The sequence below is a fragment of the Xiphophorus maculatus genome, chromosome 2, assembly GCF_002775205.1.
Source record: "Xiphophorus maculatus strain JP 163 A chromosome 2, X_maculatus-5.0-male, whole genome shotgun sequence".
NCBI lineage: Eukaryota > Metazoa > Chordata > Actinopteri > Cyprinodontiformes > Poeciliidae > Xiphophorus > Xiphophorus maculatus.
The window spans coordinates 29,632,423-29,657,351 of record NC_036444.1 but is presented as its reverse complement, the minus strand read 5'-3'; the positions used below and the strand labels follow the sequence as shown (position 1 = coordinate 29,657,351).

The 24,929-nt window shown below is 37.8% G+C and overlaps 1 protein-coding gene across 1 annotated transcript; it reads right to left on the bottom strand.

The window, feature by feature from the left end:
- Window positions 1-24,296, bottom strand: capza2 (capping actin protein of muscle Z-line alpha subunit 2). Its single transcript, XM_005810477.2, has 10 exons — window positions 24,221-24,296; window positions 10,434-10,497; window positions 8,254-8,305; window positions 7,694-7,757; window positions 6,240-6,446; window positions 6,009-6,088; window positions 4,267-4,345; window positions 2,515-2,586; window positions 2,244-2,306; window positions 1-1,149 (listed from the first exon to the last, which is right to left on the bottom strand). The coding sequence occupies exons 1-10, from the start codon at window positions 24,257-24,259 to the stop codon at window positions 1,009-1,011; spliced, it is 861 nt and encodes a 286-aa protein (XP_005810534.1). The 5' UTR covers window positions 24,260-24,296; the 3' UTR covers window positions 1-1,008.
- Between the last annotated feature and the right edge of the window lie 633 nt (window positions 24,297-24,929).

Below are 24,929 nucleotides of genomic sequence, written 5' to 3'. Positions count from 1 at the left end.
AATAGAAAATTTGTCATTTAATGCAACATAATTGTGACTGAATTACAGTTAATCTCATGGAAATAAATCACCAAACTGACAGACAGGCTGTTTCATACAGGAATATATTACAGTGTGCCTCATTTATATAATACAGTCAGGTTCTGCTTTTTTTAATAAAAAATAAGCACTGGAGGAGAAAGTGATACTTTTTTAATTTTATTGTAAATTGGACATTAAGCACATTATTGAGCGACTCATGTCTTGTTAATTAAGCTTGTTGAAGTGGCCCAACCTCTCTGCAAGGAGTGAGAGTTCAGAAAATGTCAAGTCAAAAAGGCTAGAAGCACTGTGAAGTTGAGATCTCACATATAGGACAGACGGTGAGGCAAAGTACCAAAATGAGGGGATAAGAACATTGAGTGTCTGTCAATGTTGGCTGATTGTGCCAAAGATGAACACAAAACCATTTATTTTGTTTTGCTTTATGCACTTGACTGCACAGAACATTAACCGTGAAGTGAAAGGAGTTATTTATTTTAGCCGTAATATCTGGGCTCTTTTGTAAAGAAACAAAAAATAAAATTTAAAAAAAGTCTCCCAAAAAATGATTTGTTTTTAACCACATCTGCAAATTCAATCCGTATCTCATCAGGTCAAAATAAAAGGTGTGGCCTCACTCAGATATTGCACGTGTGGTAATGAAACTTTATGCGGTTTGTTCTTATATCCAAGTTTTTGCTCTTTTTTTCCTATGTCTTCCAATGTTTCCTCTAGATTTTGGTTTTCATTTTTCCCCAAATACACTAAACTTTTGTCATCATGGATCCAATAATACAGTGCATGTAAAGAAAGGTAGCCATGTATGGGACAACTTCTGGCTGTGAGACCAAAACCTTCTTTGTCCCCGTTTTCTCTCATTTTTGTACAAAGATGATACAACTATCCAGTCATGCAACATTGTTTGGGAGGGGGGTGAGGGGTCAAGGGGATCTGTCTGTTTTCTTCTCTGCTGTTTTTTTTTTCTTTTTAAGCGTTTTGCATCTCCTTGCCAATCTTGTAGCTCAGGATCTTGTTCCAATCGATCTTGGTGCGTGTCACAGGAAGCTGGCGGCGTAAGGCTTTGAAGGTAGTGTCCGACATGGTCTGGTAATTCTCGTTAATGGCCGTCTGAAATAGGACAGGAAGAGGAAGTGAATATAAAATGGTTATACAGGAAGAAGAGCCAATGTGGCAAATTTAGATCAAATAGTTTGTTTTCCCAGCCTAAAGGCTGAATTATCAGCAAATATGAATCAGTATTTTCTAGGAGCGTGGCGATGCAGATTTATAAACATAAAATTAAATCAACTTTTTTTTTTTCTCAGCCTACAAACATAATCCTGACATGAAAGTTCTTTCTGATGAAATCGAGAAGAGAGTACCGCATTTCAAAGCACTGAGCCGTAACGACTGGGTTTAACGTCTAGGAAGCAGATGAACTATGATAGCTGATTTTGTGAAGTTCAGATCTGCCATCACCGAATTTGGCTGATTTCAATTTTCCTCCAAACTCTGAAAATTACTGAAAGATATTTCAAAATGATACCCTCTCAAAAACAGATATAGTAATATCAAGCCAATATTCCACAAAACAGCTAAAAGTTACAGTTAAATTAGTGAAGATTTCAGCAAAAAAAATAAAATAAAACGGAACCACCATATTTTATGTCTTGTTCTGCACTATATTATCAAATCGGTCATAAATATTAGAACTGTGGCCCTTCCTTAAGGAGCCTTTCTGTGATGTATTAATTTTATAATAACAAGAAGGGTCCAGAAGCATAAGGAGGTATAGATGCTGGGGGAGACGTCACACTGTGTGTGAAAGAGAAGTTTTGTTACACAGAATTTGAGTATTTAAAAATGAAAACATGATAACAGAGCTTAAATCTAAAGCTTCTGCTCTGCATAAAATTAGCACAACACTTGTGCTTAATGTAATGAACAGTGTGAACAGATAACACACTGTAATCTCTACAACTTAAAAGATTTCTGCCATTGTACAGTTGTTTCTACAAATAGTTTCCTTTCTATGAGCTCTGTGGTTGGATTGTCCTGCTGCAGTGACAATTCCACACTGAAGAGTGTTTTTCTTATGTTGGATTCACTGATCAATAAAGTGTTTTTTTTTTTCTTTTTTTCTGGACAGCTCATTCCAGTCACATGTTCTGAATATGAATACCACATAGGGGTGAAAGGTCAGTTTCACACCACTAACATACCTGATAGTCATTCTCTGCAGCTTCCATGATCTTAACAAACTCCTTAGCAGTTGAAGCCTCATTCTAAGAGAACAAAAACACATTCATCATCTGTTTTAGAACAAGTTAAGTTTAGAACACTGGCTATCATTTCTACTGTGCAAGTGAAAAAAGAATCCCCATGGAAACGTTTTCATGTTAGAAAACCATCACTGTAAAAATCTGGACTTATTCACCAACAGCTCCCCACACCATTAAAGTTAGTGTAAGACAGGTTTGCAGTCATACTTACAGAAACAGGCATGGACTCCTGAACCTCTTTGTGGCTCACCAGCTGAACATTTCCATCCTCATAGTAATGAACCTGAACAGATGAAAGAACAGAACATTCACTCTGTGTCTGACCTGAAGGCATAGTTCAGCTTCTATGGTAGTTTGTATGGTAGACATGTAATAGTGACTTCTTCTCTGATCAAACAGCTGCTAGGAATCAATCAAACAATATGGTAAAAAACAACGACATACAGCATTAGACCTGGAAATCTCAAACTGTGGATGAACCAATATGAAGATTTGGTCCAATATCTGACCTTAATAGTGCTGTTATGGCCACATACACACACACATATATATATTTAAACAGTATACACATACTTCCCTATGGTTTTGACCACCCTGCTCACATCACCACTGCCTCACTCCTTGAGTTAAAACTTCCCACAATCCTTTGTTGCATCACTATAACAGGGCCAACCTCCTTCCCTCCCCTCCATAAACAAACGGCAATTAGATGGAAATAAATGTCAGAAGTTTATATTAGTCCAGTTTTATTTATCAGACTGATGCAAATATGCTAAAAATATCTTAATTTGGTGACGATACATCATTCTTCACTACTTTAAATCTAATTTTATTTATTTTTTCATTAACAACAGTACTAATAATAATAATTTCAATTCATCTTTCTGGAAGTCACCTAAAGAAATTTATTAAAAGACAATAAAAACAAACAAAAACAGAAACAAAGTGAATAGATGGCAGTAAGTGAGACACCAACTCATAAGTTATTGAATTATTTATTCACTAGATGAAAATGGGTTTCTAAAGCCTCAATCAGTATGGACCGATGTATATTCCATCAGGGGTGAGGATGGAATATATATAGTGCATTATCTGTTCACACTGTTCATTACGCTGCTTTTAAAAGCAGAACTTTTAATAGTTCTGCTTTTGAAACCTAAGCAGAGAAACAATATTTTAGCTCTTCCTTACTTTTTTGGCTACAGTTCTTAAAGCTAATGCAAGATCTTGTGGGACATTCAGTTGAAAGAACTCTTTCAAAGACATGACACCAATATTTACTAAATTTGGGACGCGACCAGCGTATGACTGTAATTAGCAGTACAGCTTCCACACCTTCTCCAGTATGAACCGGAAGCAGTCAGGCTTGTTTTGGACACCATGCGGCCTTCTGAAGAATCTGATGATTATTTTCCATTTAAATTCTCTCCAGGTGAGTGAGCTTGTTGCTAGGCGAACATCAGAACAACCCTCCCTCCCAGTGACTGTCAAAAGGTGATTCATAGGCAGCATCTGATATGGAAATACTGTAGGTGCTTAGACAGAATACAAATACCTTCAATGTGACCCATACACATACAGTGGGAGAGTAGGCCGCCGTTCTAAATCACTATGGATGATGGAATGAGTTTACCTTTATAGTCTTCATAAATATTCAACACAGATCTGGAGATATGTACAAGGTATTCCATCTAAGGCTAAAGTGTATATTATTATGTCCAGTGCTTATTATGTCAGTTTTTCCTACTTTTATCACATATCTTAAAAAATGGGAGGAAAGAAAAAACAGAAAGAAGAAATAATAATCTTCAGTTATGAGAATTTTTAACATGCTTGAAACTGGTTTCTCAAAGAAAGAAAAGCAGCTGAAAGGCCCGATGCCTGTTGTTTCTGATTCAGCGCCCAACTTGCTGTCAGGAACATGCAGAAAAAGTCAGATTCACCAATAAAAAAAAGCAAATACCTGGATTTTCATGATTCCTGCCACCTGAGTGGTGGAGGGAGAGATGGTGAACTTCCACTCTGACCTCCAGCGTCCATTCCTGCACGAAAATATAATAATAATAATAATATAATTAATTACTGTCACAATTGGCATCATATCATAGAAAAGTCAATTTATCTCAGAAACTTTATTGCTACGTCCATTACACATTATATAGACCAATTACTAACAGATGGATGTTTGAGAGCTTTTATTTCTGTTAATTATGATGATTTTTTTGCTTACATGTAATGAAATTCTTTAAAATTAGAATACTAAATTCAAAAATACTTTATTGATCCCAAAAGGAAATCAAATATTGTAACTAATTAATAAAAACTTTTTCATAAAGTTATTGCGGTAATGGCTGTCAACAAAAATATCTGTAGCTGCCTGTATTACAGCAAATTTGAAAAAGCCTCTTACTAAAGACACTGTTTTCTAAAACATTATGAAGAGGATGGACAGAAAAAAAAATCACACACAAATGTGGGCCTAAATGAAAAGTATGTTTGATGTAAGTATATTTAATACATTTTTGTTTGATTTGTGTGTAAATACTGTAATATTTCCACTCACAGTGGAACTCTCATTCCAACTCAGGAATCTCCTGAGGCTTGAAAGATGCAACTAATCTGCTCTATTTGTTAAAAACACTGAGCGCTTAACATGACATAATTCTGGTGTAAAGATTTTAGGATTTTTCCGACACCACCATTATCAAAATACAAACTTTCCCAACATTAATATACGTTTACATTTAAATTCCTCCCCTTTCTCCTGAGGGAACAGTCAGTGGTAGCAGTCACAAAACTTGTGGGATCATTACCCCAAACAACACCTAAGCTCAGTAAAACCCAGCAGCAAAGAGGATTGGGCCAGCTCTTATCCAATTAGATTAACACGATGAAAAACAGCTCAGCACTGCTGCCGAGTGTCCAAAGTCCTCTGATAATTATTGTATTAGCCTTAAAAGGTTTACACACATCTTACACACATTATGCAGAGTTTGAGGCTGTCTTGAAAATCAGCATGTGCTGAAAAAAAACATCATCAGTGTAATGCTTAACACAGTGGGTCTAACGCATCACAATCAAAGCGGAAATTAAACAGGGAGTAATGCATGTTTTCCAGGCACATTGTGCCATTTTATAACACAATTAGGTACCCATGTGAAGTTCAGTTCAGTATAAAATGCCATACACATATATCAAATATGACTTACAAGAAATTTGATCATGTAATTATAGCCTTGAAATTGGACTTCTGTCCTTCTGAAACTTCACCTGCAGGAAGTCATCACAACATGACTCCTCTATTAACCCTTTAACAACATTGCACCGAGAAGTAGCTCCTATCATGAGCTCAGCTGATGAACAGTTCCACCAGAAACCATTCCCAAAGAAAGAAAAGCAGCTTATTACAATTTACACCCTAATTGCTACTGGCTAGTCTGAAGGAGCTGAGTGGGGAAGTCATAGGTGGAGCGCTGCTCATGTGGAAGCTTGGAAACTGTGGTGCTAGGTTCACCCAGGCGTTTTGCACAGCTAGCTGTATGGCTGACACAGGAGATTTAAGGAGTTCTCAAACATGCATGAAATAATCATGACAACACTCTATGTATGTTTTTGGTGAGGGAATAACATAGCATTATGTGAAGCTCAAAAATGTTAATTTTACACAACACTGCCCCTTGAACTTTTACACAGTTTGAGATGTACCAGAAATTTTTGGGTTGAAACTGATGGCACTCAATGCACACAATGATGGTTTGATGCCCATCGATGGTTTTTCCATAAATCTGAAGGGAAAACAGAAACATGTTAAAATGTTGTTCATTAAAGAACATGCAGTAAGAATGTCTGCAATAAAACTCTACTCAGTGTAACGCCCATGTAGCTTTTAAAAACTAAATATCTGCTGCTGGCTCCAGGAAGCGGGCTGAAACGTACGGTGCACACTCCGTTGGGGTAGTGCTCCTTGACGTAGGCCCTGACGGCGGAGTCCACGGCGCTCCTCCAGCCTTCCATGGAGACGTCAACATCATGTGGGCGAGGGTCACTGGCCTCCTTCCTCAGGTGGTCAAACTTGAAGGAGATCTTATTCTTTGGGTCCAGGACCCGGCCGTTCCCAAGGTCACCATGCTCTGTAATTAAGACCTGAACCGTGGAGTGGAGGCAAAGAAAGAGGCAGAGAAACAAGAAAACAAAACTAATCAATTTTATTGAGGCAAAGAAAAATATATCCCATTAAAAAAAAACCAAGACATAGACGTCAGCCTGAACTTTTCATGTGCCTTCCTGCTCAACTCTTAGCTCAGCCTGCTGGGTGTCTGACAGGGGAATTTCAGTCGGCGATAAAGGAACACAGGGACATGATGACATCTTTACATAATACGCTGCAATCATTACAGAACACACACCCACATTCATTTGTCACATCACAGAAACTAAGTGACAACAACAAGCGGTTGAAATGTTTTTTTTTTTCTTAAATAATAATGTGATATTATTTGATAGTTTATGGTAGTCAGGTTCTCAAATAGAACTCTGGGTCCATGAGAAAAGTGGCCAAAATACAAGTTACTCATCTAAAAATCATTTTACTTCTGATATATATGAGATTCAGCAACTGTATTTGCTTCAGGTTTTCTTAACTACAGTTAAGCTCAAAATGATTCAAACATCTGGCAGTTTTAGGTTTGAGGTACTCTTAGGTTTACGGCCTAAGATTAGTTCTGATTTGAACTAATAACATTTTAGTACAGACAGACTCCAGATAGAGAGTCTGTTGGGGGAGATAAAGATTAGGGTGATGGTAAGAACAGGGTTTCTGGAGGTTTCACCAACTTTAAAGACCATTATGAAGGGAATTTAAGATCTGTACCTCCAAAGAAATGCACAAACATCTTCTAGCCAACTGGCAAAAAATATATATGCAATGATACATGCAAAACAGCAAGCTAGCAAAGGTATATAAGAATATTAGAATTTGGCTACTAGTTGCCTCAATCACCTTGAGTTACAGAACACAAAGAAGATGTCAGAGTGTGAATCAACATTTTGAATAAAAAAACAATATACAAGATTCAATAGATCTGACAAAATCTATCATGTATGAATAACATATATGCCAATATAGTTTTAAAATGAATTTAAGATATTTTAAGGATTTAATTTTATACAGATGAATTTAAGAATCATCTGACTCCCTGAGGAAGGCCCTCCAACCTCAAAGACTGTCTGTCCCAAAATAAACAAATGGTGAAAATGGTGGTGGTAGCAGCCAATCACCAGTTTTAAACACTGATTTAAATAATGTCAGAAAGGCAGAAAATTAATCATCACACTAAAACTGAATTCCTGTTCTTTCACTTTTCTCATGGTTGAGGGAAACGGGAGCTCACCTGTTCTTCGTAGCCCTCAACTTTCACCGGAGTAAACTGGTCCAAGTTGTACTGTGCAAAAGCACTAAAAGAGGAAAATAAACAATTTTATTGTTATTACAATTTACACCCTGTTTTGATCCATTCTCTGAGTTTAAAGTCATATTTTAGTTGCTGATCCAGACAATGTACACGGATTAGGAAGAAAATAGCCATTCATGGCTAAAAGGATCACTGTTAATTATCTGTTAACGTATTTTCTTTTAAAAATAATCAGAGCACTATTCTATAAAGTTTCTGAACTAAAGCACCTCTGACAGTGTAATCCTTATGCCCCCCTCTGCTGAGCAGTAATTGGCCATGAGCCAGCAACAGGATATTTACTGGCACAAGTCTGCTCTGTGGCAGCCAGAATGTTCTCCACGGGTCGGAGCCACTTTGTAAAAAAGGACCAACGGCACATTCAGCAATTGTGGTCACATTGTGTCGGCTCATCGGGTTTCGTTGACAACGTCTGGGTGACATGGAAACAGGCTACAGACCTTCAGAGGCCTCTAAATGGCACAACAAAACAGACTTACTGTGCTGCACCCTCCCTGAGAAGATTGTCATTGTTGAGCAGCAATCGCACATCTGGGGAGAAAAATGAAGGGATTACAAGTGAGAAAGTGGAAAAAGTTAAAGGAACAGGCTGCAGCTCGATGTCACAAACACAAATTCACTTCCAAATCAGTCTTTACAGGGTTTATGCCAGAGGAAAGGAAGCAGACACGCTAAATTAGCTCAGTGGAAAAGGGTTGAAAATTACTAAGACATCAAAGTGAGCAAAGTGCTGAGGAATGGGGGGGTCTATTCTTGCGGGTGTCTGTCAGACTGTGATAAGCTGCAGACAGACCCCTCTTCCCCATGTCCTCCAGTGTTCCCTCAGAGGTGGCGACAGATCCTGGGTAGGATTTTACGATGCCAAAACACACTTAGAATCCCTAGAGGTCACAAGCACATGCTCGTGTTGTGGAGACTGAGCTGCAATTGGCCGAAGCATCTCATTCTCTGTTGCATCAGTGGGAGCAGTGGGACAAAAAGAGGGAAAACATTGACATACTGCCATCTGTTACAGCAAAAGGTAAAATGAAAGGTTGAGGTTATTAAAGAGGGAAAGGTTCCTGCTCTGCACACTATGAAACAACATAACGCTGTGTGGTACAGCTCTGCTTCACAGTTTCTGATGTAAATTCAACAACTCTTGGACTTGTTAAAAAAATTATGTAGCATCCCCGACTGAAAACAGGTTCTGTACAGCACAATTTGTAAACTTTGGTGCCTTTATTGTGTTTGTACACAAATGAAAGAATATTAGTTTTACAGTTTGGTTTTGTTTTTTTGCATTTAAAAAAAGTTTATTCTGGTATTATTACAACTTTACTCTGCTGATATTATGCCAATCAACTTTATTTATACCATTAGGTAGATTTGGTTACAGTGCGGTGAGTCAGCTTTCTTACCATGAGTTTGTTATTGCATAACTACAACTTAGTCATACAACTTTTTTCTCATAATATTAGGGGTTTATTTCTGAAATAAATAAAACAAAATCCTTAACCTGGCCCTAAGACTCCATTGAAAAAGTGATTGCTGCAAGCTGTAAGCCATGCCCCCTTCTCAACTACATTAACTGAAAGCACTCAGGGCCTGAGATCTTGATGGATATAGTGCATGACGCACAAAATGATATCAAACTGGGGGTTTTGGTTGTGTGTTTACTGCAAATATACAAAGAAATCTACACTTCTAATCTAGCAAGTCTTTACAGTACACTGCGAGTGTGTACTTGCCGTTCTTACTAGCAGCAACATGTCTGTGGCGATGTCATTGCCGTCTATCAACAGAAGAGTAAGATAGGAACAAAGGACTTCTGCAGCCCACAGCTTTTAAACTGCCTCAGACTGAAACCTCAGGAATGGAAAAAGAAATGAGGTACGGGGATGTTTTATAAGTAAATGTATACATTTGAGCAGGACATGGGATTCTGGAATTGCAACATGAAAGCTGTTTTCTTCTGCAACATGGTAATATTTAAATTATGTGATGAATTGTTGAAGGGGCAGTATGTGTTTTCTAGGCACATTTCTAGTAGCTATGTTGCCTTCAGTTATAAAAATGCTGTATATGTCAAATATGACTTAAAAGAAATTTGACTTAGTAATCTAACGCCTTGAAATTGGGCCTCTATCTCTTTAAAAACTCCTGCTTATTCTGTAACTCTGCCTTCAGGAAGTCATCACAACTTTGTTCCACTATTAATCCTTTAACAACATTTTTACCAGAGTTACAAAGGTGAAGCAGCTCCTATAATGAGCTCTGCAGACTTGCAGTACCAACAGGTGTTTGCTAATTGCTGCTGGCTAGTCTATGGGGAAGTCGCGGGTGAGGGGTTCTCTGTGAGACTGCAGCTCTAAGGATTAGCTCAAAGGTGGAGCTATGTTCAATCACAGCTGAATGGTTGCCATGGGAGATTTAAGGATTTCTCTCTGCATGAAAGAATCAAACCAACATTAAAGGTATGATTTTGATGAGGAAATAACATTGTAATTTAATGTAAATCTCAAAAAAGTTGCTTTTATATAATAATGCCTATTTAAAAAGTTGTGTAAACTTAACATAAATCAGGCAAACACCTTAAGAATCAAAATAACTTTGAAAGTTAAATTGTGGAGATCAATTTATTTGTTACTGTTAAATGAAAAAGAATCGGAGAACTCACCATTGAATACTTCGTTGAACTCTCCTGGCGGGGCATGGATGACAAAGTTAGCTGCTATGCGTACCTGCAAGCAAAACAACAAAACATGAGTACAGATCAGAAATCACTGACAGAACTCACTCTGATAACAATCTGTTCTTTAGTTCTTTTATTCTGCTATTCTGTATGCAATGGATTATACGGAATCTATTAGAATGCCTTCATAAAACGAAAAAAAAAAATCAGGAAAGTGTTTCTGATTAAATACATATATAGAACACCTTGCAAAAGTGCAAATACACCCTGACCCTTTTCACATCAAGTTATATTACTACCATTAAATTCAAAGTGTTTTATTGAACTTAAATCCCAACCAGTGCAAAGTGGAAGAAAAGTGATATAGAGTTCTGAGATTATACTATAAATAGCTTGGATCTAATTACAAATCCAATGACTTCTAAAGATAATTAGTTGTAATGCAATTAATTTAGGGATATCAGAGTAAAGTGGGGTATCAGGGTGTTCAAGATGTCTTTCAAATATCATTACCTTCCATGTCTCATAAATGTGTTACTTTTCATTGGTCCAACACATCAAATCCCAATAAAGTGCATTAAAGTGTGAAGATATAAAGTGACAAAACATGAAATTTATTCACAAGTTATGTACTTTGGTACGGCTAACAGAAAAGTCTCTGGGAGTCATATCAATGTTTTGCAGTGTTAGGAACCTGAAAAGTGTGTGTGTAAAATTGCAGAAAGTTGAAAATGTGAATAGGCTGATGAAACCAAAGAGAGATCTATGCTTAAATGTATTACCTTCTTTTAAAATAATAAACACACAAATGAAAATATTAGGATATAGTTTGCCTCAGAATGATTTTAGAGTTTTCATCTAGTTTTGTATAATAGGAGGAAGCACAGATTGGATTTTTTTTTTTTTTTTTATTGAATTCAAAAAAGAAAAATAGCTAACATACAGGGAAAGATAATACTGACATTTCATTAATTTATTAAAGAAAAATAAAATTCACAAAAAATAATAATTATTTTTGGTGATTCTGAGTTTGAATATGGTTTTGACAATTCTCAAAAACTGACTGGGATTAAAAACTCAATTCAACGCATCGTTCAAATGTCTGTCTGTAAAAACGCTTTAAAAAGAGTTGAACTAAATGCTTCCAAATGAAAACAGACCCCTTTAAAGTAGCGTTAAATAATTAATTCTGCTGAAACTTCCGTTTCTGAAGCTGCAAGTTCTGCATTCACAAAAAAAAAAAAAAAAAAAAAAAAAAAAGCTGTGCATTTACTCCGTCTACACACTGCGGCCAACAGAGGGTGTGAGGTGTCTGTGTAACAGGTTTGGAGGGAGGGGTAAAACCCCGTCCCGTCAGTCAGCCTGCAGCTACACCAGCAGTCCTCATTACTTTACTTCTCTTCTGCTGCGCAGCACTTCCTGTTTCCAGGTCACATGTCCAACTGACAGTGAGACAGCAGCCCTTCCCTCCCCTGCTTGGTTTACAACCATATAAGGAAATGAAAATGTGCTGAGGCTGGTAGTGCACACAGTGGACAGTGGTAGGTTAGCCTACATCTGTATCTCTCTGCCACTGTCTATCACTGGCAGGGTACAGTGGAACCAGTCGGGGCGCTTCTGGTATCACCGGTTAGTTTGCTAGAGAAGGTGTTTATACATGTGTGTGTGGTTGAGACTGTGTGCTTTAGAGTGAGTAAGTTTGTTTGTCCCAGGGGCCATTACTAGCAGTGTGTGTATATACAAGTGCTGTGGTACCCTCTCAGAACTTCAGATTGATTCTCGCTAATGAACGATGCTAACAGAAATGAAGGCACTAAGGAAAGTACACATCTGGTGTGTGTGTGTGTGTGTGTGTTAGGATCAAATTCAAACTTAGCTTTTATTAGAGCTATCCCTTGTAAAATAGTCAAGGTTCAATCAATGAACAACTTAACTTTACAATAAGAGGCGTGTCTGATCTGGAGAAAGATGGTGGGAAACTGAATGTGTGTGTTTGGGATGATGATCCCACAGGAAGAGTTTCATCGTTTTAACTGGATGGCAGCATAAACGCACTGCAACTCAGAGGCCTTTTCTAATGACAGACACTCTGGTTTCCATCTAACTGATCATAATAGAACTATAGAAGCACGTTGGTCTCTTTTGAACTGAAGTCACAACATCAGGCTAACACAGTTACATGGAGCTCATTTGTATTGCCACAATGATGAATAGTAATGCACCAAGTGGTAATTTTATTTTTTTTAAGCCAGCAATTCTGTTTCATTTATACACCCCTTGCTTTGTGGCCTTATAAGGCTACGTTCACACACCTGGTCTTGATGCTCAATTCCGGTTTATTATGCAACCGCATTTAATAATGAATGTTGCCATTTATGGATCAATGTTCATGGATATTCGGAAATAGAAGTGAACAGTATCATTACAAGATCACAGCAACATTAAAAAAAGCTCAACTATCATTAGAAGTGGTATTCCATGGAGCATTTAGTGCAACTTCTTTAGAAAAGTCTGGACGTGTAGTCATAACCAGGAGTGGTGAGATTGTTATGTGATTCAGTGGAACAAACTTTTTCATAATTTCATAATTATAATTTTCAGCCATTGTTTTGAATAAACAATTCCTTTATGCATCATACTTTCTGGAAGCTACTTTATAAATATAAAAATTGTGGCTTTATAGAGAAACACTGTGAAGCAGTAACTATGGGAACTATAACATTGACCTAATTTTGATTGTGTAAAGTTTCACAAACTGAACTAGATTAAACTGTTTTAATCTAGATTTTAATACGTAAAATTAACACTTTTTTAAACATGCAAAGATTCTGGATGGAACCTTTGTACTCACACATTTCTAGTATGCCCATAAATCTGACGCACAAGTAGGCCTGTCACGATAGCAAATTTTGCTGAGCGATTGTCTCAAAAAATTATTGCGATAAACGATAATATTGTCTGAAGACCTTTTTACACTGATTTAATGGAAATGACGTAATAATGCATGTGATTTCCTGCCAAAGATAGATACACTTTATTTTCAAAAGAATATTTAACACTGGAACTGATGAACAAAATAAACAAAACAACCAAAAACAAAATGGATTCTCAGTCTCCATAACAAAAAATGTACTTGATAAAAACTAAACAACATAAAGCCAAATTGGAAATAAATACTGCATTCAACCAAAAGACTGCAGATTATGAAGTCTGTATATTATGTTGCCCTTCAGTAATAATTAGATTTAAATAGAGAAAATGGGCACATCGACTACCTGGTGCAATAATTCACACTACATGATTTTTTGCTCCTATTTTCCCCTTACAACAATCTTAAAACGTTGGTCTTTCTAAGATTGTGTGGTGTGTTACGGTAGATCGTCGTTGCCGCTCCGGTCAAAATCAGGGGTTTTCCCCGACTGGGATCTTAACTCAGCCTGTTGAATGTGACAGGTAGCCAATCAGAAAGCCTGGATTCTCCTCAGTGTTTTCTGAGGGGAAATTACGTCGGGGAATCCCAAACAGCTGACACGACACAACACGAAGTCCAGCGGACTGGAAACAACATTAATGTTTATTCAACATGCAAAGAATATAGAAATGACAAGAGGAGGAGTTGGAGCGAAATTGCTACCGCAGTTGATAAAGCTGATAACTTTTCAGCTGTTCTTCGTTAACGTGACGTAAATAGGTTCTAATAATTTTCATTCAGTCAGGACTTTACGCTGACACTAGCCACATGCATTGCAGGTAGATTGTAGTAAAGCATTGATTAATGCCTGGTTTTAAAATTAGTTCACTGGACTTGCAGCCATTATTTTGTGCCCATTGTTGGACACCACACGGCAGGAACGAACCCGATTGAACAGTTATACCTAGGATTTCTGTCGGCTAATGTGTGGTCTGTCAGGTTTTAAAAATGGGCCGACAATCGGCCGACAGCTCTAAGATCGTGTAGTGTGCGCTGGGCTTTACACCAAGGAAATGAGGAAGGGAGGGTCAGTGGAGAGCACCGGAGTTGAGCCTTTTTTCATTCGGTGTCATCAACAGAAAGAGAAAAAGGCCGGAAGAGACGATAATGCCGATAATTGAAATGACGTCGATAGTTTTAATTTATCGTACGATTAATCGATTTATCGTTTATCGCGACAGGCCTACGCACAAGCGACATCTGGATACAACAGCGGACGAGAAAGCCGCTTTTCTTGGCCCACTGGGGGTTAATTTCTGCTTTGAAAAACAAACTAATGGGATGCTGGAAAAGACTATTGTGTTCAAGTTCTGCTAAAAGGAGTTAGCCTATCAGTGAAGCTATTCAAGCCTAAAATAGCATCTCAAAGATAACATGTAGCAGTAGCACAGATATCCCAAAACGCTAACGTCAGCATCAACAACTCACATTTCTAAAGTTTTTGTTCAAAGAAGTTCCATGAATGATCAGGTGTCCCTGATACACCTGAAAGCTGAATAGATATAATAGCACTTTGCACCAAAGTGATAGTTTAATAACAGATTAAAAACAAATATCTTTGTTGTTGAGCAAATATGTCGATTTATTCAATAATTTAGCAGCAAAAAGTGTTATTGAATTGAAAATGTTGCTCGTTTTGTTGATTTGCATGTCGTACTTGTTAAAATGCAAATATTTACAAGTCATCAAAAAATTTGACGACTCCCACCAGTACATTATGCTAAACTCTACCAGGCTTCTCTGATAACACTCTTTGGTGTGTGTTGTTTTTGAGTGAAGGCGATGCAATGTTTGAATTTACAGTATGATTGAAGTGTTAAAAAACCAGAGGATGTAAAAAGCCATCTGAAGTAAAATGCTTTCTGATATTTTTGAGACATGTCTGGTGTTTAAAGCAAAGACAGAGCAAGACTTTCAGTGAGTAAAGTAGTCTAGTGTATAAGTTGCTCAATTTAATCTTTCTGATCCATTATGTAGCATGTTGGCAGGCTTTTGGATTCCTCAGAGTTAAGATAAGGGTTAGGATTGATTTTTTTAGGGAATACACCCAGAGAGCGATGAAGTTGTAATGTCAAGTATGCTAATTGTTGATGTATGATTGTAAAGACAGTTTTAAATATTCACGTCAAAAATTTTTGTCTCAGTTTTAAGATGGTAAAATACACTTACAGAGTGTTCTCTTTCTCTCTGCTGCTGGCAGAAAGAGCCCCAGGGTTACTCTGAAAATCACTGAGCATCATTTAAAGTGTTTGGACGACATCTTTGAAACGCTATCAACAGGCGTGCTGCAGTTCAATCACTGGCTCATCTCATGCCGTTAAAGTTCTTAAACAGGCTTCAAGTGTTTCAGATTTGTCCTCAACTCCGTAAAGTCCTCAAAAACGTAGCGCTACATGAGACGCCTTTCACATCTTCGTATGGACAAGAACAATACAAACATTAGGTGACGGCAACACTGTGTTCCATGCTGTGAGGATTAGCTAATCACCATTTGTTCAACTTAAACAGGAGCGACTGCCTTTGAGTTGCTGTGTGAAGCAGACTTTCATCTGAAAAACATGCAAGTCTGCTAAAGACATGCACACTGCGTTAGACTCCATCTGGTTCTGATGGGGAGAATTTAATAAGAATTCAAATTTTAGGATGTGGAGAAATGTGAAAGTGTTTTGAACAAGTTTATTTGTATAAAGATGCTGCACAGAAGCTGATACTGAAGGAGAGCTAAGGAATGAGGTAGTTTTATCAACTACAATAGGTCTTTACCCTTAGATAAACAGTGAAAAGTAGAGTTTCACAGGCTGAAACAGTTTCATGTGTAAGCAGGGCTGGAGAAGCCTGCAGAGAGGCTGCAACCAGGTTCAACAATGTGTCAGCAGGGAGGGAATTCAGATGAAACCTTTTCTGTTGGTTTTTCCAGCCAACAGAAAAGCTTCTGTAGCAAAAGATAAAATAAAATCTGTTCTAAGACAATATCAGGCTAGAAGGAAGTTCTTTCACCTCTGAACTCACCCGTAAGCCAATAGGGGGCCACCAATAAATCAGCCCCAATTTCTTCAACTGTAGGCGATCGGTCAACACTTGCATCTGAAATCGGTCTTATCCACTGCAAAGGTCTGAAAATTCAGCCGTGGTCTGCTGTCTTAGCATTTTTGTTGCTACATCTAGGCCAAATCTACAAAGACAATTCCAGATGGATCCGCAAAAGCTTGTTGTGGTTTAGGCTGTGTCCATGCAGATTCGGCGTCTTGGGAAAACCAGAAGCAATTGTTTTTGAAATCGGGTTCCAGAATGCCGGTTTCAAATAAACATGGCATCGTTCGACAGGGTTTTTGTTTGTCCGTGGCGCCTTGTCACTTTAAATCTTAAAGTCACACTGTTTCTGTGTCCAGTGACTTTATTAGCCAAAGTTAACAGATTCTATGTATTTAAAAATAAACTAAGTGTACCAGTTGTGTAGAAACATGCAAAATCTGGCAAAACTACTGTTTGTTGATTTTGGTGTTCTCTGGCAGCGCTACAGCGCCCCCGATTGGGCCGGCATACCTACTACATCATTTTCTGTGCTGCGGAATCCTGTCAGGTGGACCCACATTTGTTCTTAAGAGTTTACAAAAACATACTGTGCTTGCTTCCATGTGTGCAGGGCTTTAGCTATTTGACAGACAAAAAATTCAATTTTTTTTAAATCGGTATTAGCCAAAATTAGAATCAGCAGGCCAGGCTTTTTAAAGATTGGTGATTGGTCAGAAAACTTCAATTGCTGAGCCACTAGAATATGTCCTACCCACTTATCTGAAACGAAAAATGGGAACAGTCAACGTTTCAACCCTGATTATCACCTCAAGTTGAGTCCATGCTGTCTGATCTTTGGTTGTCATGCTATAGAATCTCTGGTCATGAATTTGAGGTCATTTAGTGTGACCTCCAATTTTTTTCTCCCCGACCACAGATAACCTAAAACACATCAAGCCGTTTGATGTTTTTGGGGGAAAATCATGGTGTGTGGCTGCTGCTTCAACAATAGTTCTGACACACACACAATGTGGGAAATAAGGAACCCCCGCAGCGTGGGATTCTTGTGTCTTTGAGCTCTCTGAGCCTAGACACCAGCTGGTCCCTGTTCTCCATGTGTTCACTGTATATTTCTGCTCACATTACCCAACAACTGTTCCCTGTGAAAGCCACTGCAGAGACCCCCCATTGTCCCAACAATTCCTGTAGGGAGGAACTTTGCTTAATCCCAACTGATGTGAAACCACACTCAAGCAATAACACCAAAAATAAATAAATTAAAGTTTTTATTGCAAAAGATTTCTAAAAAACAGGAACAACTGCTCTTTGATAACAGCTGTACATTGAAAGGAGGCCTGCTGCTACTCTGAGACAAAGAAAAAAAGTGACAAATTTTACTTTCAAGGCTTTTTCTACCAGTAAAAGTATTTTATTTTAAAATCAATTTTAGTGATTTAAAAATCGTGTTGGTGTGATAATTTTTTTACACCAACACTTTGATATTATTATAACTGTTGTGCACCACAGTGATGCATTTGATTCAAGAATTAAATACTGGTACTGGTCCCAGTACACGAGCATGACTGACACTATTTTCAGGTGTTCAATGAGGTACCATCGTCTCATTCAGACTTTCTAAGGACTAGAAAATTCTTGTGTTGACTTTGTTCTAATTTAACAATTAAATGAAACAAACACCACCCATATAAGAGTAAAAGATTATGGGTTACTTGATAAAGGTAGCTTTAAATCCATGATCTTGTAATCTCTTCCCTATCTTTTAAAGTCAAGAGCATTCTTTAAAAAGAAAACAAAACAAACTAAAAAAGCAACTAGGATTTTTGTTTTTAACAGTGAACATAGGAAGGCAAAACTCAAAATCTTGCAAAATATGCAACAGCAGAGCAGTTCAGTTGCAGGCAGGTGCAGACAGCTCTCCTCTGTTGCTGCATTCTTCAGTTTCAGGCGGAAGCCACCAGATATGGCCTCCAGCTGCAAGAACCTCATGCTGCTGTGTGCATTTAGAAAGAGAACAGATTGATCTCAGTCATCTTTTTGATCCTCAAACTCTCAAAGACGTCAGCCATGTTGCTCTTTAGACTTTAAACTGAGCAGCATCATTCAGGGACATCTCTGTCCCAGTTCTGGAAGCCTGCTTAGGGACCAATAAAGGTGATCAATGGTTCCTTTTATTGAAACTTTAGTGCATCATAAATTGGAAGGCATGCATCTAGGCCTGTCACCATAACAAATTTTGCTGAGCGATTAATTGTCTCAAAAAATAATTGCGATAAAAGATAATATTGTTTGAAGACCTTTTTACACTGATTTAATGGAAATGAAGTAATAATGCATGTGATTTCCTGCCAAAGATAGATACACTTTATTGTCAAAAGAACATTTAACACTGGAACTGATAAAATAAACAAAACAACCAAAAGGTAAAGAACCTCATGCTGCTGTGTGCATTTAGAAAGAGAACAGATTGATCTCAGTCATCTTTTTGACGCTCAAACTCTCACAGCACGCCCCAACATCTTGGGGCGTGCTATGGTGGCGCAGGGGGTTAGCACGCCCCACATGTGGAGGCCTTAGACCCGCGGGCGTCGCGGGTTCGACTCCCAGTCCCGACTACCTTTGCCGCATGTCCTCCTTCAAAAATGGCGCCGGCTCAGCTGGCTGCCTGCAGACGCAGCTCCCGTTGTGTGTGTGTTAATCTGTGTATAAAAAATTCTTGCTGTAACTGCGAAATAATTTCCCTGCTGGGATGAATAAAGTAATTCTTCTTCTTCTTCTTCTAAAAATAAAATGGATTCTCAGTCTCCATTAACAAAAACGTACTTGTACTTGCATAAAAACGCCAAAGTGGAAATAAATACTGCATTCAACCAAAAGAGTACAGATTATTTAGCCTGTATATTATGTTGCCCTTCAGTAATCATTAGATTTAAATAGAGAAGATCGGCACATTCGACTACTTGATGCAATAGTTCACACTACATGTTGGTAGTAGTGTGAAAATGTATAGTTCACAGGTACATTTTCCCCTCACAACAATCTTAGAACGTTGGTCGTTCTAAGATTGTCGCTTTGCGATTTCGTAACGATCATCCTGTAGTGTGTGGTGTGTTATGGTAGATCGTCGTTGCCGCTCTGATCTAAATCAGGGTTTTCCCAGACTGGGAGCGTTAACGCAGCCTGTTGAATGTGACAGGTAGCCAATCAGAAAGCTCGGATTCCGAATCCCAAACAGCTGACAGCGCACCCGGCAATCCAAAGTCCAGCGGACATTGGAGATTTTATGTGGAAACAACAGGTCAGTGGAGAGCACCGGAGTTGAGCCTTTTTCATTCAGTGTCATCAACAGAAAGAGAAAAAGGCCGGAAGAGACGATAAAGTCAATAATTAAAATGACCTGGTACGATTAATTGATTTATCGTTTATTGCGACAGGCCTACATGCATCTACTGTGCTAAACGAGCGAGTGCACAGGCCAGCAGCCTTGCAAAGATGGTGTGAACTTACAAAAGAAATGCGAGTAGTCGGCAACTAAAGCTGCTGGGATTTGTTCTGTGAATTAATGACACAGAATAAAATAGTTTTTTTACTGGGATGCGTGCAACACTACTGGCAGGTAAATAATACGAGATCGTTTTATTCTGCTTATACATACAAAGCCAGGTTAAGGTATTTATTATCTTAAAGTGCTTTATAAGACACAATGATTCGATTAATCATTGTGTTAATTAGATACATTTCAATGTAATGTATCTAATTACATTGAAATAAAAATACAGACACATTAAGTTACAATTACATAAAGTCCCACGCAACCAGTGCTTTTACACTGAAAGTTAAAAACCATTTCCTCTGGTCAGATGTTTAAGTGGAACTAGTAATAAAAACAGCTTCATTTTATTCTATTTATGCCTCTCTGCTTTACGAAATATAAATTATTTCATTCCCAATACATCTTTCTTATTTAGCCTGATAAGAAAAAATGAGTAAAACATTTGTATATAAAGTGGACTACGCATTTGATTCCCTTCTTATTTTTATTTAAATGTCTCTAAGTATAGTATAAATAAATATGTATGCATTAAGACAGCACTGGAAAAATGAAAAACATTTGACACCCAGTCAAACTTTGCCAGTCTTCTTCCATGTCTACGATGAATGATGAATCATTTTTGAAACGCTATTTTGGTTCCAGAAACTAATCCATTTTAATTATCGTTTTGTTTTGGATATTTAAAGTGTTTTGCAGTTCCAGTCTTAAATATTCTTTAGAAATGAAAGTAGTTCAAATTTTTAGAGGGTGTGCTTGTATTAATATGCCACTGTTCTTGCTACATTAGTTGAAAATAGTCTCAAAATGACAATACGATTGTTTATCGCAGTCATTTCTGAGACAAATTATTTTCTAACAAAATGTGTCACTGTGACAGGCCAATTAATAAATCAAAAATGGTTTATTTTATTTACAGTCATTCAATAAATTGGTATGCATGTTCCAATAAGGCTTATGTAACAGATTAAAAACTAGCTAGTTTTGTAGTACAAATGTTTTTATTGGCCTACTGTAATATTCTAATCCTAAATGTTGTGTTTTCATCCTAATAAACAGAAATAAAGGCTTGAAAACATCAGAGCCCCAATTGTTCTTTCCTGCTTCACTAACCATGGCAATTACAAGAAGTGTGAACAAACCAATTGTTTCCCTATTACCAATATGGTTTTTATCAATCACTGATTTATAAAACCATAAAAGGTATATTTAACTCCCTCGTTTAATCATTAGTAGCACGTCACTGAAAGCAATTCATTCAGCTTCCTCATTTATCTCTGAGGAGCTACGTAGAGTGGGCTTGATCTGGAGGCTCACTAGGGATTTCTTCTGCCATGTATGAAAAAAAATCTAAAGTCTTCCGGCATGAATGAGTCTCTACAGAACTCAAAAAAGCTAAATATAACCTATGGCAATTCTTTCTCAAATTTAAACACTTATGAAGGTCTGATTCTAAGCGAAAATAAAATGTCTTTACAGGCTAAATCTATGTCCCGTTCAGTTTCAAGATCTGTAAAGTTTGTCATAAATCTGATTAAGTCTCTCAGAGAATAATCACTTAACAAGTAAACTATAATAATTGTATAATTTCTGATACCTGCCTTAAAGAGCCAGTGGGGGAACAGGAACAAAGCAGATTGAGTAACAGCAGCTTCCTGTACCACGGTGTGGTTTCTTTACTGCAGTCAGGAAGCCGATGGGGTTGCTACTCAAATGACTCAAAGCTTTTTAGAACCTTTCATGAGAATTAGCAGCAGAGATGTTCCCATGTTCTGAACAGGCTTTCAGGTTGTTCCTTCAGAGTTTAAATAGGAACAATAAAAAGCAGATATTCTATTTCCACAACATCCCATAGAAAACCTCCAAATTACTGGCCATAATAAAACAAAAGAAAAGTTGCCATCAAGTAAACCGGAATTAACCTCCAAAAGACACATTGAACAAAATAAAACCAAATCTAAGACACTGGATTCCCACTGAAATAAGATTTTCCTTTGTTTCAGGAAATGGAGCAGTTTGTGACAGACCAGCAGTTACTGAATGTCAGTGGTAGCTTCCAGGTGAAACCGTGTCAACCTCACAGATCCAATCAACGAATGCTGGACGATGCAAACTGCAGGAAGCAGATGGCCATATAAAAACTGGACACACCAAAGGAATTCAGAGGAAATAAACTGTTTGCCACAAAAACTACATCATATTAACTAGTAAAGGTTCTACACTAAGGATTCTAAACCCTAACAAAACAATTGCTGGTGGTACACTCCTAAACAGATTGTTGGTGAGGTTTAATACATTTTTAAAAACCCCACCATTAACAACTATATCCTGTGAGACGAGGATGAAGCAGTGAACCACCGATGAGATGCTTTGCTCAACAAAATATTAAACTAATATAAAAGAAGGTTAAATAAAACTAAACTTGTATTAAAGTCGCAAAGTGGATCAGAGTAATTCAGCTAGTAATTTTAGATTTAATTCTGCAGAAATACATATGTAAGATGTAAATTACTATACAAGCATCTTCAGTAACTGCGTTTCCATCAACTATACAATTGCACAATTTGACGTTTCAAAAATAAATTAGCTTAATGGAAACATGACAATCTCAAAAAAACTCAGTTTTGATAAGTTTTGGTGCTAAGATGAGGTGGGGGTTTTTTTGGTTGATTTTGCAAAATGCAATCCAAACACTTTTCTTTCGCATAAAACAAGTCACATGATCAACAACCAGATGTTGCCACTGGTGCAAACCACAAAGAAGAAGACAACAGGAAGTAGTAGAAGGATAATGACACGTCATGTTTTTTAATGACTTACCGCGTCAATCTTGTTCATGTGTGATTTATTTGTGTTTCTTATTTAGTAGAAACACTGCAATTGCAAAATTGTTTTTTTTTTTTTTTTTTACATTGGTGGAATATTGACAAAGTTTTATACATTTGTAATGGAAACCCAGCTAGTGTTTCAACTGACAAGTCTGGTACTGCAAGTGTAAAATAACTGAGCTTCTGTAAAGACAAATAAGTGAAAACAAAACCAGAGACAGCAGAAAAGATAACACTGCAACCAATTCATCTAGTACAGGGGTGGGCACTCCTGGTCCTCGAGGGCCGGTGTCCTGCAACTCTTAGATGTCTCCCTGGTCCAACACACCTGAATCCAACAGCTGAATCTCCTCCTAAGTGCAGTCAAGTTCTCCAGAGTCCTGTTAACGACCTCATTATTTGACTCAGGTGTGTTGAAGTAGAGATGCATCTAAAAGTTGCAGGACACCGGCCCTCGAGGACCAGGAGTGCCCACCCCTGATCTAGTAGGTGCTTAAGGCAAACAGTTCACTATTCTGTACTGTGAAAGCTTGTTTATCCAAGCACAAAAAGGTTGCTGATGACCAAAAATTACAGATGTATCTAAACACATCACAAGATGTCTTGAATGATGGCTTTGGGACTGATGAGACATGTTGCATCATCATGCACTGCGAAATGTTTGACAAAAACCACAGAGACTACATAAGGTCCAACTTCTTACACCAACTTTTAAGCACAGTTGTAAGAAATCAAACAACAGCATATGAATATATGACTGCGTTCCGAGTGGTTCTGTTTTACTTTTTTTCTTTTTAACGGAGCTGCTTTCTGGAGTTTCCAATGATGTCTACACACCACATCTAACGGCCTTCATATAATTCTACAAACATTTAGCTGTAAACTAAACAAGCGGACGGTGCATCACTTGGGATTTATTCATAAAACAGCCCGGCGTCAAACAGCGCAGGGCGTGTTACTGTTAGGAAGTCTGGCTCTGTGTTAGCAGGGCGCAGCTAGGCTAAATGCCCGGACGAAGCTAGCAATGTTTGAGGTCTGAAAACTTCCATAACACCAGTAACCAGAGAGCCGGGGGGCTTAGGACGAGCCCACCGAGCGAAAACCGAGTGGGGGGTTCACTCAGGTGAATTTCTAATATGTTGACGTGTCCTATTTTGAGTCAGGACCGTACAAGGAGCCCCCCGTTAGAGATTCGCAAACGAGCGGAAGTTGAGCTAAAAATAATAAAGCAGAAGCAGCAGCGGCGGCGGCTCCGTTGCGGCCCGGGCTTTTTCTCCAAATTCCATCACGCCGACCGACGCCACAGTTCGCACAAAAAGTTGCCAAGAAAGTCAAACCTATAACCCAAGCGTTTTCTCTGGGAGCATTAAATTGCGTTTTATCAGAATATTACCTTTTCCTCGTCGGATAGCTGCTCCTCATGATCCGCCATCTTTTCTTCCGGCACCACCAGCTTGTCAGAGCCCCGTGACGTCAGCGCATGGGTGGCTTCCCAGCTGAGCCTCAGCGCTCATCAGATCCGCACCTCACAAGTTTAACACCAAATACTAACATTTCAGCGGCCCTCAGTCTTTCCATGCTCTGAAAAATCAAATCATCAAAATTAAATGTAAATAATTATCTTATGAATATACACCACGACATATGTATATGTTATAGGCAGTTTTTTTTCTTAGAAAAGTAAAATAGGTCTATTCCTTATTGTTTTGACTGCTCTGCTTCTTCTTCTTCTTCTTTTTTTTTACAATACTCTTCTGGTTTTTACATACATAAAGAGATAATGATAAGAGATAATGACTCTGCTTTGGTAAATTCCAAACAGAACTGGGATCTGAAAACATCAAAACTTTATTTATTTATTTATTTCAAACACGGACAATGAAAAGTAAAAAGTAAAATCAGAATAGAAAAATAATAAAGAGATAAATAGTCGTACACAAATTGTTCGAAAAGGAGCAGGTGAGAAGATAAACCATTGTATGATTGCCTGCCCCTCTCGTACATCAATATTTAAGTCTCCCCACACCAGTTAAATCCTCAAAGTACTCTCACATTAAATGAAACTATAAGCTATTTATATTTATTTCCTCGTAGTATAAAAA

Coding starts and splice junctions, on each gene's coding strand:
- capza2 (XM_005810477.2), bottom strand. CDS start 24,259: ATGGCGGATCATGAGGAGCAGCTATCCGACGAGGAAAAG. Junction 10,498..24,220: donor AGCTATCCGACGAGGAAAAG/GTAATATTCTGA, acceptor TTTTGCTTGCAG/GTACGCATAGCAGCTAACTT. Junction 2,587..4,266: donor CAGGAATCATGAAAATCCAG/GTATTTGCTTTT, acceptor TCATCTGTTCAG/GTTCATTACTATGAGGATGG.